Source organism: Pecten maximus, chromosome 2, assembly GCF_902652985.1.
Source record: "Pecten maximus chromosome 2, xPecMax1.1, whole genome shotgun sequence".
NCBI classification, from domain to species: domain Eukaryota; kingdom Metazoa; phylum Mollusca; class Bivalvia; order Pectinida; family Pectinidae; genus Pecten; species Pecten maximus.
The window spans coordinates 46,299,042-46,319,864 of record NC_047016.1 but is presented as its reverse complement, the minus strand read 5'-3'; the positions used below and the strand labels follow the sequence as shown (position 1 = coordinate 46,319,864).

Here is a 20,823-nt window from a genome sequence, read left to right as displayed (position 1 = left end):
GTGTTACGCATATTCACTTGGCACTTTTAGATCGGGATTTGTTGGAAAAATAACATTTGCATTTATATATATAATATACTTTTCAAATACCAGTATCGAATTTATATATTGTAACTTAGACGTTCAGTTCTGCTTCGGACATCTAACTCCTCCTAGAGAGATCTCGCTCCGCCTCCAACACATAGTTCCTCCTAGAGAGATCTCGCTCCGCCTCCAACACATAGTTCCTCCTAGAGAGATCTCGCTCCACCTCCAACACATAACTCCTTCTCGAGAGATCTAGCTCCGCCTTCAACACATACGTCCTTCTCGAGAGATCTAGCTCCGCCTTCACCACATATCTCCTCCTTGAGAGATGTAACTCCGCCTCCAAAACATAGCTCCTTTTCGAGAGGTTTAGCTTCGCCTCCAACACATAGCTCCTTATCGAGAGATCTAACTCAGCCTCCAAAACATAGTTCCTCTTCGAGAAATCTAGCTCCGCCTCCAAAACATAGCTCCTCCTCGAGAGATCTAGCTCCGCCTCCAACACACAGCTCCTCCTCGAGAGATCTAGCTCCGCCTCCGATACCTACCTCTGCCTCCTTCACACAGCCCGTCCTCTGACATTGGTTCGGGAGTATTGACATTTGTATAATTTTGATACTTGTGTCATCACTTCAGCTGCAGTATATCTGCAGTTTTCCAATTTTTGTTCGACAAAATATTTTTATTTAGTGCGTATTTAACAAATTAGAAGTGCATCTACCATTTTGGTATGTGACAAATCAACAAATGCAAATCCATGGCTAGTATGAAGTCCCCGACCAGTGCACTATATACTTAATAATATATACTTAATATACCTATCATATACATATATCTGTACATACGATACACATATGTAGGATACCTGAGAGTGCCTAGAGGTCAATACAAGATACACGTATAACATATATAGGTATTTAGATTACTCAGGTAAATGTATATACATGTAACTATAGTCAAACCAGAATGACCTGTCACGTTGACCTTTTCGTGGAATATACTGTGTCCAGCAGGGTGCTGTTTTGGATCATTCGTTTTAGTTACAATTTTATATTGACAACACAAGGATTGTATCATTTATTTTTTATGCATCGTTTACACATATTCAGGAAACACTAAACCTAATATTATTTATGTGCACAAATATATAAATGCATGTTTGACCCATAAATGAATTACAATGTTTGTTTGGATATTTCCTACGCAACCCCTGATCTCGTATCTTTATATTTCGTAATAAAATCTGAGCACCGATGTCAGTATTACTCATGCTTAACATCCATGTATTGTATTGATTATGATGTCATTCTCAGAGTAAACTAGAATTATCATAAACTAGCAACATTAACAATAACAATATAAATAACAAAAATAAATTGCATTGGCACGACTTTGACGTTACACCCACTTCCGATAAGTCCATTTTCACATTTCAGTTAGGGATTTGTTGGAAAAAAAGACTTTTCCATCGATATTATTTCCATGATACACCTACATCTAACCTCCGACATCTAGCTCCACCTCCGACATCCAGCCAAACCTTCGATATCTAACTTCCGACATCTAGCCCCGCCTTCGACATCCATCCCAGCCCTCAACATCTGATATCCGCCTCTGACATCTAGCTCCACCTCCCACACCTAACCTTCGCCTCCGACATCCAGTCCCGCCTCCGACATCCAGTCCCGCCTCCGACATCCAGCCCCGCCTCCGACATACGGGTAACCATGTTCCTAAAACTTCTTGCAATTTGCAAAACTTAGTATCTTGTGACTTTTATAACCCTGAGGTACCAGTACCAACAGCTATTAATAGACCAAGCTGAATCGTAGATAATGTGGTGGTCAATCCTTATGCCGAATCGCTCACGTGCCTTAGCATTTCCCAAGGTAAATAGGAGTTATATTTATGGTAGTTATTTCACTCGAGGTTTAGCGTTTTTTCGTGCTTTTGAAAAATAACTAACGTGACTAAAAACCTATCATGTACAACAACCACGAGCTTTTGTGACCTGTTTCTACCACAGGCGCTTGCATATAGAAAATATCACTTTCGATTTTTTTTTTCATATGACAGCGGTATGTGTAATCTGTTAACCTGAAGGTTGGCAACTACGCCACGAGCGAAACGGCACCCCATCTCACTTCAACCGGCTAAAAAACACATTTATTCAAACTGACACGGCGCACACTATATGCGACCGTCATCAGAAAACATTCATCTTTAACCTACCGTGCCACTCAATATGAATTGTTACATCCAAAACACAATAATCCGTGAAAACATCGCCGAATTCCTCGCTCAGAACGCCATTTCTCAAACGGCTCCCTGAGCCTGTCCAGATTCTTCATTTACATACGGGGTTCAAGGGTCATGCGATTATATGATCGTCAGTCGTCAGGTGTACTTTTGGGGGTCATCTCCGCATGCATTTTGTCCGCAAAATGCTTCGGCTCGCTGAAGAGTTTCGTCTAAGTTACGATTATTTGAAGAGTTTCGTCGATGAACGATGATTTATAAATTATTCGTTATTTTGAACGTTTGATTACCATGCACCGTATATGACAGTACACAGCAGGCGCGGATCCAGGAATTGGGGGGGGGGGGGGGTCCAGTAATTTAGTGGTAATGTGGTAATGCGAGCGCCATAGGCGGGAGCCGAATTTTTTTTTGGCGAGGGGTCTGGGGGCCAAAATTTCGGAACAAAATTTCGGAAAAATGAAATGATTAAATGATTATAGCAAATTTTGCAATCTTTCGAGAATAAGATTTTCGATAAGTGGAAAGGGGGGGAGGGGGCATATATTGATTCACACAGAACGTCACTATCGTATCGTTTTCTAAATAATGAAATAATTGTCACAAAGGTAGAACAAAATGCTTATTTATTGATTAACTTTTGTCAGTTTACTGAAATCTGGACGAACAAAAAGAAAAGTGAATCACGAATAAGACTGTCATCAGGTTACTGGAACGTATACATGTGTACCAACATTACTTACTTCAGACCTGTTCATTTATTTCTGCACATTTTACAAATATCATGTCGTCGTCAAATACGAAAATCATACTTCAGACCTACCAAACGATTTGTACGTTGTGATCTATGATCCATCATCAATTTATTTTCATTTACCACAATGTTAGATTTAATGTTTGCTAGAAGTTCTTCGAGTTCAATCCAAATTTTATGAGTTCATCTATCACTGTATGATTATAGAAATATTGAGTTCCTTCAGTCATTTTGTTTTAAACCCCTTTTTATTCAAATTTTCGAAACAGTATTACTTTCTTACGTTATTTCGGTTTTAATACACTCGATATCATCAGTTTGCCCCTTAGTTTTAGTGTCTACAATCAGGGGCGGACACAGGATTTTCAAATAGGGGGCGTGCGAAATTAAAAGGGGGGAGGGGGGTGTCCGCCGGTTCTCCCCCTGAAAAATAGCAGGTTAATGCAAAATCCTGCATTCTAGTGTATTTCACGATAGATTCATACCTGGTGTGTTTTATAAAAACAAGTATATGAGAGATGTTTTTAATGATTTGATATTGTTATTTTGCTGATTGATACGGGAATTCGTTTTTTAAGATACCCTTACTTTGACAATTTTAGGGGGGGGGGGGGGGGGGGGGTGGGGGGGGGGGGGGGGGGGAGGGGAGGATTTAAATCCACCAGTGACAATGTCAAAGAGTTTAACGCATTGTAAAATGTATTCTTTGTAATATTCAATTATCCATTTATTCCACTTTACATCGCTCGCATATATAAAATTTAAGTTATTGATGAATTACCTTATTAATTGAGTGTGTAAGCATCAAACGCTACACTAATAATAATCAAACTGGCTGAAGTGCTTACAGAATTATGAAACTGAATTAAAATGAGAAAGAAAAGAGAATACTTGAGGGGGAAGTAGTGGTTATTTTGTGTCAACGCCAGACTTTTATAGTATTTTAGGGCTAACGCCAGAATACCCAGAACAACCTCTTATTCTTATCGATATTGTGTGTGGTATACATTTTTAACTAGTCATGTAGGGGTCAATTTTTTTAAGAATTGAAGATTGGCATAGCCCTAAATAGATGGCAAGTACAATAAAAAATCAAAATATCAAACAACTATCAGCTATTACCCCATCCAAATTTTAACTTCGAAAAATTTAATTTCAACTGATACTGCTTGTTCATGGTATACGTATAATGTCCCGGCCCTGTCTTGAACAAGTTATTGAGCACCGTTATATGCAATCTTTTTGATTGAAAACGAAGTTCAGCAACTACCGAAATGATGCAGTTGAAAAAAAGGAAAGGACGATCTCATCACTGCATGGCATTAAAACATGCTATCTTATTAGTCCGTGATATCGCAAACGACGTCCTGTGCATGCACCTGTAAAATAAAGTATGCCGAGATGACCCCAAAAAGTGCACCTGGTGACAGTCGATTATATAATCGCATGACCTGTGAACCCCGTATGTAAATGAAGAATCTGGACAGGCTCAGGGAGCCGTTTGAGAAATGGCGTTCTGAGCGAGGAATTCGGCGATGTTTTCACGGATTATTGTGTTTTGGATGTAACAATTCATATTGAGTGGCACGGTAGGTTAAAGATGAATGTTTTCTGATGACGGTCGCATATAGTGTGTGCCGTGTCAGTTTGAATAAATGTGTTTTTTAGCCGGTTGAAGTGAGATGGGGTGCCGTTTCGCTCGTGGCGTAGTTGCCAACCTTCAGGTTAACAGATTACACATACCGCTGTCATATGAAAAAAAAAATCGAAAGTGATATTTTCTATATGCAAGCGCCTGTGGTTTCTACAACAAAAGCAAGCTATTCCATGATTCTATACCAACGTGCGTTTTTTTTGCGATACCAGTTGGGGCGTAAACATATGACCTGTATTGAAATGCCGCTGATTAATAGGCAAAACAGACAATTTCAGAAATATGATGAAGTGTTGTAATTTAATACATATCATGACAAGTGATTAACAAATCTATTAATTTTCAAAACAATAAATTGATAAAATAAAAATCATGATCACAAAATCGATTGCGAACTCCTTTCTTAGGCTTATAATTGCCCGACAGCGTGAAGCGGCCTTCTCGGTCAAAGGTCACTGTTTCAGCCAATCAAAACGCATTAAATTTATGTTACATACCAATTGTGATGAATAATTGATGCATTGGGAGTCGAATAACACCCACCTATTGTGGTAGATTTGCAGGCACAAGATCTTTCCTATGTTTCCTTGCCAACGCAATTCTATTTTTGTCCTTTTCCAGCTTGCCAGCTGTTCTTTGCTTTGGCCGCACGCGCACAGACTACACTAAACACATGTAAACAATGTGTATCACATGTTGCCTTGGACTAACCATTAGGAAGATTACTGCGCGCTATTTTGGTCATGCGCAGTCAGTGAGCAAACAGTGCCCCCCTTCCGTTCTCTACTTACATCGAATGGCCCATTCTACTAAAATGTTATATCGCCTTTACTACCACAACATCTGTCACACAATATGATGTTAATTTCACATTTGCTGTAGAAACACAATTGATGTTAAATCCAGCAAATTATTTCCACTAAACCCTATGGTATTTACATATCACCGCCAGTGGTTCTTAATGGCCTTCTTGGTTCGATAAACATTAAAATGAAGCAACATTTACATGTATTCGTTATCCGTAAGTTTTCCATTTTCGTTTTTCGATTCACATATATTGTTTAATTTTGGTACAGTCGAATTCGTTCGATTGTTTGGCGACGCTGGTCTTTCGGAAGGCCTCCGAGAATGTCCGTTTGTCATCTCCGTGGCTGACATCCGAGTAGACGCGATGTGGGAGATGGTTGTTCCGAATCGTCGGCTGATCTGTTTTCGACGGCAGATGCAAATAATGGCGTGAAACTTGGCTCTGAACTTCTTGCCGCTGAGGAAGTAAAGATAAAAATTGATGGCGTGATTGAAATCAGACAGGACGAAAACGAGCTGATAGAAGAGGAAATATCGGGCGTACTCGTGCAAGGTCGCCGTATAATCCCAATAGTTTTGGAATATGAAAAAGACACAGTTGGGCATCGTAAGAATAACAAAAACCAACGACACCGTCACCAACATGACCGTGATTTGGTGTTGTTGTTTCATTTTCTCCGTCATTCGAGTTTTGTCGATCTTACTGACAATTCCACGATGCCCTCGCTTGATGCCGACGATGATGAGGATGTTGAAGATGACGAGGACGATGAAAGGGATGAGGCTGTAAGCAGCGCCATCTATCCAATACCACAACTTGGTCATGAAGTACTGAAATTCTGTCCGGAACTGGCAATCCCAGGAATAGTAGTCGTCCCAGACCTCAAGTGTAGACCAGAAAAAGTGGAGGTTGAGCCCTAAGAGAGGTACAGCTATCAGTCCCATCACCAATGCCGCGCGTGACCTCGTACACAGTTCCGACACCTTTAGGGGTAGCCAAATCGCAAGGAAACGTTCAATGGTCATAGCAACAAGAATCCAGTTGGCATAATGCATAAAGAATGTCCCACAGAAAAACATGACCTTGCAGCCATTGTGACCCATTTGCACATTGTGTAAGGTCAACTGAAGGTAAAGAATCTTCAAAGCGAGGTTCACGCTATCAACGATCGCCAGAACAACCATATACATCGATGATGACGTCAGTGGACGCATATTACAAATCGTCACTACAGCTGCAAGGTTGCCTGGTAATCCGATCGCCACAATGACATATAGGTAATATTTGTTTATGTAGAGCGCGGCCCAATACTCTCCATAGTCGTATATAGATAGCTCCGAATTGGAACCGGAAGTAGTCGTTCCGTTTGAACCGGAAGTCATATTATCAAACAAAATAGCTGACGATAGACTTGTGTTTGCCATTGGGATGTTGAGAGTTTCTGTTGACGAGTTCATCCTGATACCGGCTATCTGAGAAAGAAAGAAAGAAAACATTCAAAATTAGAATTTCAAAATTCCCTGTCACTAGAATATCCTTGCTCCTAAAAATTCGATCTGTTAAAATGCTACATAGAGATGATTCACGGCATTTTCACAAAAATATAGTCGACCGACATGCCAACAGTAGGTAAGAGATGAGAGCAAATGAGCTCTTATCGATTGAGAAATCAGACACATGAAATAGAAACACCACGAGGGTAACGAATGATATACAATCTAATTTACACTGCATAAAGTGCCAGTATACTAATTAAAATGTCACACCTCATATCAATCTAATACCACTATGCCGACTGTAGAAATCTTCACCACGTCAACACACATCTCTAGAACCCTGTTATATCTTCATTAAACGTTCGACACTTATTGAGCGTGATGTTTGGATGATTTCCTTGGATATTGACTGTGACATGGTCGATGAAGAAATGACGATAGGCTGATACTGGAGAGACTGTAGTGTCTTAAGTTCTACTGGGCATATCCAACATACATGGTCAATACATTTCTAGTTTTGTCTAAAGGTAAAATTTAAAAAAAAGAGAGATAAAAAGAAGAAAAAGAAGAAAATAATCTGGACAATGTCTTTTGTTAGCTGTTCTGACAAGCTATTAGATAAGCATCGTATGAAAGCAAAACAATGTCGCCAAGAGGAGATAGAATGTGGTCGCACTTGTATACAAATAGTCTGTTTAAAGATTTGTCACCAAACACAAGACAACTATTCAACGCAATTACGCAGGTGCCCGGATACACGTGGACGAAATATGGGTCTATGTGACATATATACTATTTGGTATGTGCTGTGGTATATTTGGGTATATGCGTGTCATGTATCATGAAAAGATTGATCACTAAGGAAATGCTATCGTACTTGAGAAACTGTGGAAGTTAACGATTTATTCTGCCGATAATTATTTCTACGTGTTTAATATGAGGCCAGATAAAGTCTCCTGTTGAATATTTATCAACCAGAATTATTTTCTTTCTCACGTAAACACCAATGTTTCCATACGTGTGTCAATTGGTGTTGTCCTAATGAATATTCATGCACTCCTATTATGCTTGTGTGATTCCATAAGTGGCATGTTATGTTAGATGCGGGGTATACTTGTTCTTCATCAAGGTTGGCAGACATCAAAGGCGCGAATGAGTATTCACCTTACCGATCGGAAGTGGACATTTAAAAATTCGGGTCACTGCCGCGTTTGTCAAGTATACATTCCAGTGTACAATATAAAGGGCACGGACTACCTAGATTCTGTCGTGTACGTGTTTAGCATATAAAATATGATGTTTGTCCTGAAATATTCTTTAATCTTCGTCTAGCATGTCATATAACGATAACAACTTAAGATTTGAATGATTGATCACCAGTAATGTAAAACTGAAACGCATTTTGTTTCAAATGGCGGCAAATCAATAAGTTAAACAATGTATTGGTTTAGCATTATGGTACAGTAAGTTGTGCTGTGAAAATATCTACCATCTAATCAGGTAATCATCTGAACTCGCGTATTGAAAGTAGTGCTAACACTAATTAGCATACGGTAGTGGTAAAATGTTACAAGTATATGTAACTAATTAACTTGTAAATTCCACAATACAGTGTATATTATAGGCATACAAATTCACCGTCGTAGAAAAAAATGATCCATAAAGGTAGACACAATAAAAAAAAAAAAAAAAAAAATAATAAATAAAAAAAAGAAGATAGAAAGACAAACAAAAACTTACAACAACAAAAACAAAATAAAAAGCAGGTGAATTTTAGTTTCTCTGCATTTCGTCCCTCAAACATGTAATACAACCACACTTTCAGTTCGACAACATTGAAGGAAGTTTGAAGGAGATCTACAATGGTAATCATTTATAGTGAATGTGGCCACGACAGGAATAAATATCACGTGTGTAAACGTTCGACAAGGAAGTGATATCTGAAGTTTGAGTTTCATCTTCCATTGTAAACGGGCGATACAACAGATGCCTTCAATAATCAAAACACAGTGTTATATGGTTGATATTTGTAGATTTCCTGTGTGTCAGGTACTCTCAGGAACTTAAAAAAAAACCCAAAAAACCCAAAAAAACAACAGGGAAACTACATACTCTTCAACACCAGCCGTTCACCTCGTTCTTGGCATATAAGGTACCGCTTTTGACCAGCTTACTAAAAAGCCGTACAATGAATGTGATGATTTCAATTTTCCAAAACATTCCTAACCTTCCGTTTCTAAATAGCAGCATCCCTGCTTTCTCGGTGTTTATAGTCCCAACTGATTCGATATTCAAGGACAGGTTCTCAATGCCATATAGATGTTGACTGCTGGTGGGAAGATGCAGGTTGACGAAAAGCATCGAACAGCGTTATAATCGACACACTATCTCATTGGAAAATACTTGTTTTCTTGTGAGATATTAAGTCAATTGCGTTCGATACTCGTTGCCACACCTGGCAGTTCCGTTATCGCCACCAATTTCTAATTCATTTCTAAGGATGTGACATGACTTTTGATTAGAATTGCATGGCTGTTGACGTCGATGAGACAGAAGACGTTTATCCTCCCGGAACACCTCGTTAGTTGTCGTTGATTTTGTTCGCATGTCGGTATTCAGCCATGTATCACTTAGAAATTAAGAATAAATTGATACGGCCGAGCGAAGTCTAGCGGAACTAAACGATATGTAGTATAAATTGTATATCATTCCATATTGAATTGCATGACAAATACAGAAAGAAGTACAAAGAAACTGGATCTGGAAAAAGGAATGGGATCCAGAAACGGGTTAAAATTACTTATATTGCTCCGTTTCCTAAACGATATTAATTTTCTAGTTTCTAGTTTGAAGTTAAACGTGGCAATATGTTTCGTTTATAGCGTTTATAGAGATTGCGCAATGAAAACTCGTTACTTTTTAATTAATAGCTAGATTAACATCGGGACTTACTTAATGAACAAAAGACATTGGTGTTACACAATCGTGCATCACAGCAGCGAAGACTGACATATTGAAATAAAGAGTGACTCAAACCGCTGCAGTTTTTGTTGTGATACTTAACGATTCTCGCCAGAGTTGCCTCACTAACAGCCGATATTTGATGAAGCGTGTCATATTTTACGCACCCTACCCTTATCAACGGAAACACATTGTTACTCAATGTACTGTCAAGTGAAAAAACAACATTTCCACGAGGAAGTTTCACGTCGTGGCATTTGTTTGGAAGAACTGTAAAAGCTTTCTCATGTACCGATACGTTTTCTTTATGTAGACCAAGTACGTACGGGTGTGTCTCATAGAACGCGCCACGCGTATCACCGGAAGTACGCATGTAAATTCTTCAACCTGAAGTAAATATATGAGGTTTACAATGGTTGCTTGCATCTTTCAGTTTAGAAATTTAGTGCCCTTTCCCTTTGCATTCAAAAGAACGTAATAATAAAAGACACACATGAAAATTCTGTTCCTGTGTTGTCATACCCTATTGATAATATCAAGAAAGTGACATTAATTATACATATATGCCAGCTGAATAGCTTACAACGATGTTTCTTGGGCAAAACAAAAGTGAAACTTGAACTTGAGCCATGATACAGTAAACTTGAGGGATTAAAAATTTGTTTTCTTAATTCTTAATTCATACTTATTGAACAGCCGCGAAAAATAATTGATATTTTAGAAAGTGATTTAATTTCATCCTTGACAAAATTCAACTGGTCAACACATTGTGAAATGGTTAATGAATACAAATTTCGGTTTATAGTATACTTGTTTCGACATTAATTTTGATAAAACCGTTATTAGTTTTTGTGCAAGGGTTTTACCGAAGATCAAAGTAACCCTGTCTAGCCGATGAGTTGAATACAATTTGTACACATTTCCAAAAGCTATTGGGTCAAATTAATCCACATATAAGCGTGTGCTATTCCCCACAGTTAAGGAATTTTTAAAATCAATGATAGGATTAATGGTAAAGTCAAAGTTTATTTCACAAAAGACAGAACTGAAATTATGGAACTATTGCATTTTTCCAATAAGATTGTGGCATTTCTTTTGACATTAATCTAGTTTTTGACAAAACTGCTGTATAGTTCCCTAACATCACTGACGAGTCCTAGAAGGACAAAACAGCTGTATGATGTCACTAGTATCACTGACGAGTCATAGAAGGACAAAACAACTGTATGATGTCCCTAACATAGCTGATGAGTCTTAGAAGGACACAAAAAGTGTATGATGTCCCTATCATCACCGACGATCCCTAGAAGGACGAAACAGCTGTATGATATTCCAAACATCACTGACGATTCATAGAAAGACAAAACTGTATGACGTCTCTAACATCACTGACGAATCCTTGAAGGACGCAACAGCTGTATGATGTCTCTATCATCACTGACGAGTAATAGAAGGACAAAACATCTATATGGTGTCTGTAACATCACTGACGAGTCCTAGAAGGACGAACCACCTGACCAGTTTAATTCATTTTGGCTTTTTATGTTACTCTTAAAATGACTTGTAAGGTGCAACTATTTTGTGTGTCTTTAGTTTAATCCTTTAAAAGCTTATGGTACTAAGTACAATGGAATAAGTAACACAGAACTGATATTAGTTAGGGAAGCTGAAATTACAGAGCAGCCAACAAAAACGACATTGGCATCGCCTATTATACATGTGGACCTGCACACACCACACAAAATGATATCAACATTTTAAATCATTCAGTATTCAATTCGAATTATGATTCCTCGAATAACGTCTTAACATTGATCAGTTCAATGCCAAGCCAGTGTCGTCTGCACACTGAAGATTTATCACTGGTACAGTTGAATTTCCAATATTGACACCTGTTGATATAACACACATTGAAGAAAATCTAACGGACAATTGGATAGCATTGACAACGTTCAAGGTGAATGTTGATATATCAAAATATGTTGTTCTGTCAAAAACATAAAAAAAAAATTAAAAAAAATGCCCATCTATCCCAGAAGGGCGGATAGTTTTTCAAACATAATTAGGGTTCTCCATCTTGGAATATTTCTTTCTCAGAATACTACATCCCTCGTTCTATTACAAGATTCAAGATTCCAGATAAATTTATTTCTCATCATACTTAATGGTATATAGATAATGCATTAACATACATGTATATGATATACATGTACATATCTTTGTGTGTTCAGAACAGCGTATTTTGTAGTTTATGATTTACACAGGAGAACAAACTTTGTCATTCATACATTTGACAAACTTACATAAAATTCTGAGCTTTCTTATACTTGAACAGTTCATACCAGAAGAATATTATAAAATTTTAACTCTTTCACAGTAGCAACAAATATGATCTCATTTCAAAGCCATGACAAAATTAGTGTTTTTGTCGGGTGTACTTAAATTAATTTTCTAACACCAATTATAGTAAAACAATTATTTTATGATTTGTGCCGACTTCATCATTTGATTGGGAAATATTCTGTTTTTCCTTTCAAGATATGAAGCCAGAAATGTTCGATGTTCATTCTGTTGCTACCACCATGTTACGCGATTTCAGGATGTGACGTAACCCGGAGTTGACCTAGATTTGTATGGCGGTTGTCGCCGTGACCTAGATTTGTATGGTGGTTGTCGACAATTTAACAGAAGACGCTTTCCCATGGGAGCGCCTGGTCGTATTCTTTTATGCTTTTTCGAGGTTTCTATGCAAATCTTATTTTGTTCCTATTACAGTTTTGTTCGCCTGTCGGTTTTCTCTGTTCACAATGGAAATCGTGTCTCCATTTTAAAGGATGGTCGTGGCTCAATGTATCATACATATGATATCATACATATGATATCAAGGAAACTTAGCGTGTACCATTCTGAATAAAGATACAACTGTGAAAATGGTTTCACTTACCATATAACTTAAATAAATCCTGTTATTTTTCTGGATTTTTTTCGGATTTTAAAGAAATTTTTCAACATTAAGTTATGTTTTTACTCGATAAAAATCTCAACAGAGTCCCTAAAGGGGCACGAAATTTTATGTCTACCATGTCGTTGTACAGTATAAAAATAAAATCGAAATTGGAACAAAATATTGACGAATCACAAAATAAGTCGATTTCTGCAGTGATACAAATACAGCAAATGAAAAAGACGAGAATTTTCACCGCAGGTATTCTCAACATCTGTCAACGCTATGCTAGCAAAAATAATTTGAATATAAACCATTTATAAGAAATTAGAATAATCCTTTAGATAATGGAAACTCCGAAATGTGTATTTGCTGTATTTACATCAGAGTATCATCACGGCCATTTCCATTCAATATCATTATCCATATCCCTAACATGATGCTTTGGTTTGGCGCAAACCAATGCCATGTTCACTTGTTGGACATTTCAATAGCACATGCGGGTTCATAGTATGCCAAGTATTATTTCAAAATTAAACAAATGTGATCTCCCCATACTATAGTGAAAGAATACAAGAGACTGATAGCAAATATTTTCACCTTAAATGGGTTGTATCACATAATTACAGATAACTGATTGAATAACCAGTAATAGTACTAAACTCATTGAATGGGGTTTACCATGATTTCCTTTGAAAAACTGTGCCAGACATTTTTTACCAAAAACTCTGTGAAGGGTTGAATTAATACATCAAAAACATCATTCGATGCTTGAACAATTCAAAACAATTCTTGTGGACAGCTTTGCTAAAAATGAATGAATTATCAGTCTATCAAATCGCCTGAACAGTACAAAACGTGTCTATAAGCCGAGAGATCAATGAAAACGTCTTATATCTCCATGATATTGAGACCTCGGAATTATGATTTTGGATCTAACACAGAACACACAAGTATGAGTAATATTCGAGATATTATTTTATGTAGTGAACCCAACCTTTTTTTTAAATACTATTTATTTTGATGGTTAAGTTCAGATATTGAAAAACGATAGAATATTTTAGCCTTAAAAATTTGCTACAATGCATATATTATCATGCCTTGGATTTTCATTGTTGGTAAAACTACCGATCAGCTTTTATTTACTCTGTGATAAATGGCCTTTCATCATTGAAGTTTAAATAAAAAAAGGAATTTATGAAATAATCTGTCAAAAATATTGTAACAATAAATATATTTACCTGCTACGTCCCTTCTCTACATAACACCTGACTCCGCTGGAGCGATGACCGTTTATAGGAAAGTGGAAGATTTCCAGCGGTAGTTAATTATAAGGCAATATGTTTATGTTACAATGTCTAGTATAGGACGGTTTCTCGTCCAATAGCATATCCATTACCACCGGGAAATCGATTTCAATCTACGCCGCCTTTCGTCCTACAACCACAACTTGTCCTCATCATACCAACGAATACTTTACTGTCACCTTACCTACTTCGATTTGTAAAACATTATTTTACTTTAGCAGAGTAAACAATGTGGGTATGGATCATTCCTCTTTTGTTCAAAGAATAATCGTCTTTTGGAATGGGTCTGTCGGTGGAAATAACCAGAATAACTTTCTATAACTCTGGAAATCGACATGTAAACTCGTCTCGAAGCTATTAAGACATCTCTTTAGCTGATTTGTATATAACACAACGCATACCGAAAACCCTATCGGTCATAGCTGTCCATTTTGTTTTTCGTGTCTATCTAAGGGAGCTCTGATCTCTGTATTATTTATTTACTGGGGCCGCGGTGGCCGAGTGGTTAAGGTGTACCGACACTTTAACGCTAGCCCTCCACTTCTGGGTTGCGAGTTCGAAACCTACGCTGGGCAGTTGCCAGGTACTGACCGTAGGCCAGCGGTTTTTCTCCGGCTTTCCTCCATCTCCAAAACCTGGCACGTCCTTTAATGGCCATGGCTGTTAATATGACGTTAAACAAAAACAAACCAATCCAATCAGATAGAAGTACGCCTGCTTAATTGCCTAAATATTTCGGAGAGTTACCAAATGTTTTAGAAGTCATCAGCAAATAGTCCCCCCCCCCCCCCCCCCGCCCCCCGAAGTTAATTTATTGAGTAGGGCGGGTACAACGTTCTAGTATAGCTCATCATTGTTGTTGACGTTTATCAATATAATTGTATATGTAAATATGTGACTTAAGTTGCCGAGTTTATACGCTGACCACATGGCTCTGTGCTGTTTCAATACAGAATGGTCAACGGATGGTTTAAAATTGCGTCTTTCTTGTTGTTAACTTTCTTACCTAACATTTTTCATATTATTGTTTTTGTGATTTAGTCATTCTCAAAAAGAAAGAGAAACAAATAAACAAACAATTAATAAACAAACGAACATTTAACAAACAAGCAAACAAACAAATAATCAAACAAACAAACATTTAACATACAATCAATTAACAAACAAACAAACTATATTACTATTACACTTTTTAATAGTAAATTTAATGGAGTAACTACTATGACTACAGATATATATATGAATATATCAAACACGATATGGATACATGTGAAATTATAATAATTGGAATATATCGTAGCAAAACAACCATATCGGTCCCTTATTTACGCATTTCCAGGTTAATAGTTTTACACCACGGAGGCCAGATTATTGAGAATAATGGTTACTTATTGAAAGCGCTCATTAACGCCATGTTATACAAGTACACAAGTGACAGTTTAAACGTCGCGATTCGGTCACAGATCAGCACACAAACCCACGGACGCGGAAATGAGCCATAATTATAAATATTGACAAAAATAAGATATTTCATAATCAAGCTAACAGTATATCGGAATCTAAATTTTCCAGAAGAAAGTACAAAAAGTTCTTATTTGTGAGAAGGCTCAGCACGAAGTAAGAAAAGTGTCAGGCTTTCTGGCAAATCAACTGATTACCTGTGTACCAGAAATGTCCTTAATTAGCTGTATACCAGGAAAGTCACAATTATCAATTAAGGTATGGTGGAAATTAGGGTTGTTATTTAGGTTATGGAATAACTTGAATAAATGTAATAGTAGGGGTCATAATGTACCAGAGACTTGCAAAAGTAAAAAGAAAAAAAAACATATACATTTTTTCCTGTAGGTGTTTTTGGTTATTAGAATATACCATGGAATGCGTTGTTCGTTTGTCGCATGCCTCCATGAATGATGCGGACAATGTCCGAGAAAGAGGTCAACTGGACACAAGTGTGACGTATTGACCGATTCCCACATAAACATCAATAGGAACCTGATTGGCGGTGTTCTCTTGCTCATTAAAGCAGCATTCACGTCAAGTCTTAATAGGCCAAGTACGAGCTACTGAGGGGGAATAACGAATACAGTTATCTTGTAATCAATGTTGTTACCTGTTGTAATTACAACAGGTAGTTCTCTGTAGAACTTCATCCGTATACCACTGCCCCACCCTTCCTGTACTTTCATTATTTTTCGTTCAATGAAACAATAACGTTTACTTGTTTCCTATAACAATAGTTTTGACACGAGTTGTCCAACCTCCATCATTGTTTAGTGAACTGTTTCCCTCGAATCTTAGAACATTTTCTGTTGTTGTCAAGTGTGAGTGGGTTTACTCGCGGAATCGGTTTTATATTACAAGCTTGAACTCTGACCTCTTTCTGTGACCTCAACCTTGCGGAGACGAAATTGCAGTTGTACATTTGTATATGTATAAGTAACATTGTGCATTCATGAAAATACCAAAATGATGTCAAATTAAGTTCAGGTCTGGAGGAATAAGTTTCTTAGAAAAATAAAATAACTTTGCCTTTGACCTCTGGAATGACCTTTGCACTGGCATACAGAAACAGAAACTTGTTTCTATAATATTGAGAACGTTTGCTACACGATCGCTTTGTCATTTGGTGTTGGGATCAATAAAACATTTTTCTGTAACTCAAAATAAGGTACACATGTTGATTTTGTTGTATCTAGATAATGTTGATTTTGTCATATCTAGACAATGTTGATTTGGTGGTAACTAGATAATGTTGATTTTGTCATATCTAGATAATGTTGATTTGGTGGTATCTAGATAATGTTGATTTACTCGTATCTAGATAATGTTGATTTGGTCGTGTCTAGATAATGTTGATTTGATTGTGTCTAGATAATGTTGATTTGGTGGTATCTAGATAATGTTGATTTGGTCGTGTCTAGATAATGTTGATTTGGTGGTATCTAGATAATGTTGATTTGATTGTGTCTAGATAATGTTGATTTGGTCGTGTCTAGATAATGTTGATTAGGTCGTGTCTAGATAATGTTGATTTGGTGGTATCTAGATAATGTTGATTTGGTCGTGTCTAGATAATGTTGATTTGGTCGTGTCTAGATAATGTTGATTTGGTGGTATCTAGATAATGTTGATTTGGTCGTGTCTAGATAATGTTGATTTGGTGGTATCTAGATAATGTTGATTTACTCGTATCTAGATAATGTTGATTTGGTCGTATCTAGATAATGTTGATTTGGTCGTGTCTAGATAATGTTGATTTGGTGGTATCTAGATAATGTTGATTTACTCGTATCTAGATAATGTTGATTTGGTCGTATCTAGATAATGTTGATTTGGTCGTATCTAGATAATGTTGATTTGGTCGTGTCTAGATAATGTTGATTTGGTGGTATCTAGATAATGTTGATTTACTCGTATCTAGATAATGTTGATTTGGTCGTATCTAGATAATGTTGATTTGGTCGTGTCTAGATAATGTTGATTTGGTGGTATCTAGATAACGTTGATTTGGTCGTATCTAGATAATGTTGATTTGGTCGTATCTAGATAATGTTGATTTGGTCGTGTCTAGATAATGTTGATTTGGTCGTATCTAGATAATGTTGATTTACTCGTATCTAGATAATGTTGATTTGGTCGTATCTAGATAATGTTGATTTGGTCGTATCTAGATAATGTTGATTTGGTCGTGTCTAGATAATGTTGATTTGGTGGTATCTAGATAATGTTGATTTACTCGTATCTAGATAATGTTGATTTGGTCGTGTCTAGATAATGTTGGTTTGGTCGTGTCTAGATAATGTTGATTTGGTCGTATCTAGATAATGTTGATTTGGTCGTATCTAGATAATGTTGATTTGGTCATATCTAGACAATGTTGATTTGGTCGTGTCTAGATAATGTTGATTTGGTCGTATCTAGATAATGTTGATTTGGTGGTATCTAGATAATGTTGATTTGGTCGTGTCTAGATAATGTTGATTTACTCGTATCTAGATAATGTTGATTTGGTCGTATCTAGATAATGTTGATTTGGTCATATCTAGACAATGTTGATTTGGTCGTGTCTAGATAATGTTGATTTGGTCGTATCTAGATAATGTTGATTTGGTGGTATCTAGATAATGTTGATTTGGTCGTATCTAGATAATGTTGATTTGGTCTTGTCTAGATAATGTTGATTTGGTGGTATCTAGATAATGTTGATTTGGTCTTGTCTAGATAATATTGATTTGGTCGTATCTAGATAACGTTGATTTGGTGGTATCTAGATAATGTTGATTTGGTCATATCTAGACAATGTTGATTTGGTCGTGTCTAGATAATGTTGATTTGGTCATATCTAGACAATGTTGATTTGGTCGTGTCTAGATAATGTTGATTTGGTCGTATCTAGATAATGTTGATTAGGTCGTGTCTAGATAATGTCGAATTTGTCGTGTCTAGATAATGTTGATTTGGTCGCGTCTAGATAATGTTGATTTGGTCGTGTCGTATCTAGATAATGTTGATTTGGTCGTGTCGTATCTAGATAATGTTGATTTGGTGGTATCTAGATAATGTTGATTTGGTGGTATCTAGATAATGTTGATTTGGTCGTGTCTAGATAATGTTGATTTGGTGGTATCTAGATAATGTTGATTTGATTGTGTCTAGATAATGTTAATTTGGTGGTATCTAGATAATGTTGATTTGGTGGTATCTAGATAATGTTGATTTGGTCGTGTCTAGATAATGTTGATTTGGTCGTGTCTAGATAATGTTGATTTGGTCATATCTAGACAATGTTGATTTGGTCGTGTCTAGATAATGTTGATTTGGTCGTATCTAGATAATGTTGATTTGGTGGTATCTAGATAACGTTGATTTGGTGGTATCTAGATAATGTTGATTTGGTCGTGTCTAGATAATGTTGATTTGGTCGTGTCTAGATAATGTTGATTTGGTCGTGTCTAGATAATGTTGATTTGATTGTGTCTAGATAATGTTGATTTGGTCGTGTCTAGATAATGTTGATTTGGTGGTATCTAGATAATGTTGATTTCGTCGTGTCTAGATAATGTTGATTTGGTCATATCTAGATAATGTTGATTTTGTCGTATCTAGACAATGTTGATTTGGTGGTATCTAGATAATGTTGATTTGGTCATATCTAGATAATGTTGATTAGGTCGTGTCTAGATAATGTCGAATTTGTCGTGTCTAGATAATGTTGATTTGGTCGCGTCTAGATAATGTTGATTTGGTCGTGTCTAGATAATGTTGATTTGGTCGTGTCGTATCTAGATAATGTTGATTTGGTGGTATCTAGATAATGTTGATTTGGTCATATCTAGATAATGTTGATTTGGTCGTGTCTAGATAATGTTTATTTGGTGGTATCTAGATAATGTTGATTTGATTGTGTCTAGATAATGTTGATTTGGTCATATCTAGATAATGTTGATTTTGTCGTATCTAGATAATGTCGAATTTGTCGTGTCTAGATAATGTCGAATTTGTCGTGTCTAGATAATGTTGATTTGGTGGTATCTAGATAATGTTGATTTGGTGGTATCTAGATAATGTTGATTTGGTCGTGTCGTGTCTAGATAATGTTGATTTGGTCATATCTAGATAATGTTGATTTTGTCGTGTCTAGATAATGTTGATTTGGTGGTATCTAGATAATGTTGATTTATTCGTATCTAGATAAATGTTACTTTTTATCGATGCGCTCTCTTCTTCACTTCTTTTGATTTCGTCTTTCACTTTAAATTAAACTGACATCTTCAAAGTGTATTTTATATTTGATATAAATTATATTGGCATCTTGTCAGGTTTTTAAAATTGACAACATTTCGGGGATGGTACAACTTTGATAGGGCCTTGCAATTATTTACTACTTCAACAACATTCTAATAAGCTACATGACGTTACTTCAATACTTGTAGAATACGAGTCAAATGGTTACCACTGTACAAGTGAACCCTGGGATATTTACAGGTCAATAATGTGTATAATATACAAGGCGGCACAGTTACCTGCTCCGGTCGCGGTGTCAAAGCGTCAAATTGACTTTGATAGGCAGATTAATCCGGAATCTATTGTTCGAGGAGCTGTTTAATTTGCGACGGTTTAAAGTCGCCCGTGTGAGGCAAAACAAGTCCTTTAGCGAATGTTTACAGACGCTACAGAACATTAACTCTGTGGAAACACAACTTTGTTCGCGATGCTTAAAGAAAGCACAGACTTCCGGTCGACCTGTCTTTGTACCGCAGTGGGAGATCACGTACCATGTCCACGGTCTCGCCTATACAGAAACACTGAGGTCATGGAAGTTATTTTTGAAAAGTTTTGTTTTCCTTAGAAATGAAGTAATATTACTTGACCTTTAAATGAATAAAATGAAATCATACAACATTTGCATTATTAATTATGTTTGCGATCAGAGGTATTTTTTTCTGACATTATTGAACTGCGTGTAATATGGTCGATTGTGTAACTATGTTCTATCATCGCCTCTCAAATTTCTTTCTTCATCCCAAGCTTCACTAAAGATTTATAGAAATGTAGCAGGGTCAAACTGTTTCGTTATTTGTATGTCCGCGCCCGCCGTAAAGAACACCGA

The 20,823-nt window shown here is 36.7% G+C and overlaps 1 protein-coding gene across 1 annotated transcript; it reads right to left on the bottom strand.

The window, feature by feature from the left end:
- Positions 1-4,846: 4,846 nt before the first annotated feature.
- LOC117322273 (thyrotropin-releasing hormone receptor-like) lies at positions 4,847-14,231 on the bottom strand. Its single transcript, XM_033877084.1, has 2 exons — positions 14,145-14,231; positions 4,847-6,974 (listed from the first exon to the last, which is right to left on the bottom strand). The coding sequence occupies exon 2, from the start codon at positions 6,957-6,959 to the stop codon at positions 5,697-5,699; it is 1,263 nt and encodes a 420-aa protein (XP_033732975.1). The 5' UTR covers positions 6,960-6,974; positions 14,145-14,231; the 3' UTR covers positions 4,847-5,696.
- Between the last annotated feature and the right edge of the window lie 6,592 nt (positions 14,232-20,823).

Coding starts and splice junctions, on each gene's coding strand:
- LOC117322273 (XM_033877084.1), bottom strand. CDS start 6,959: ATGAACTCGTCAACAGAAACTCTCAACATCCCAATGGCAAACACAAGT.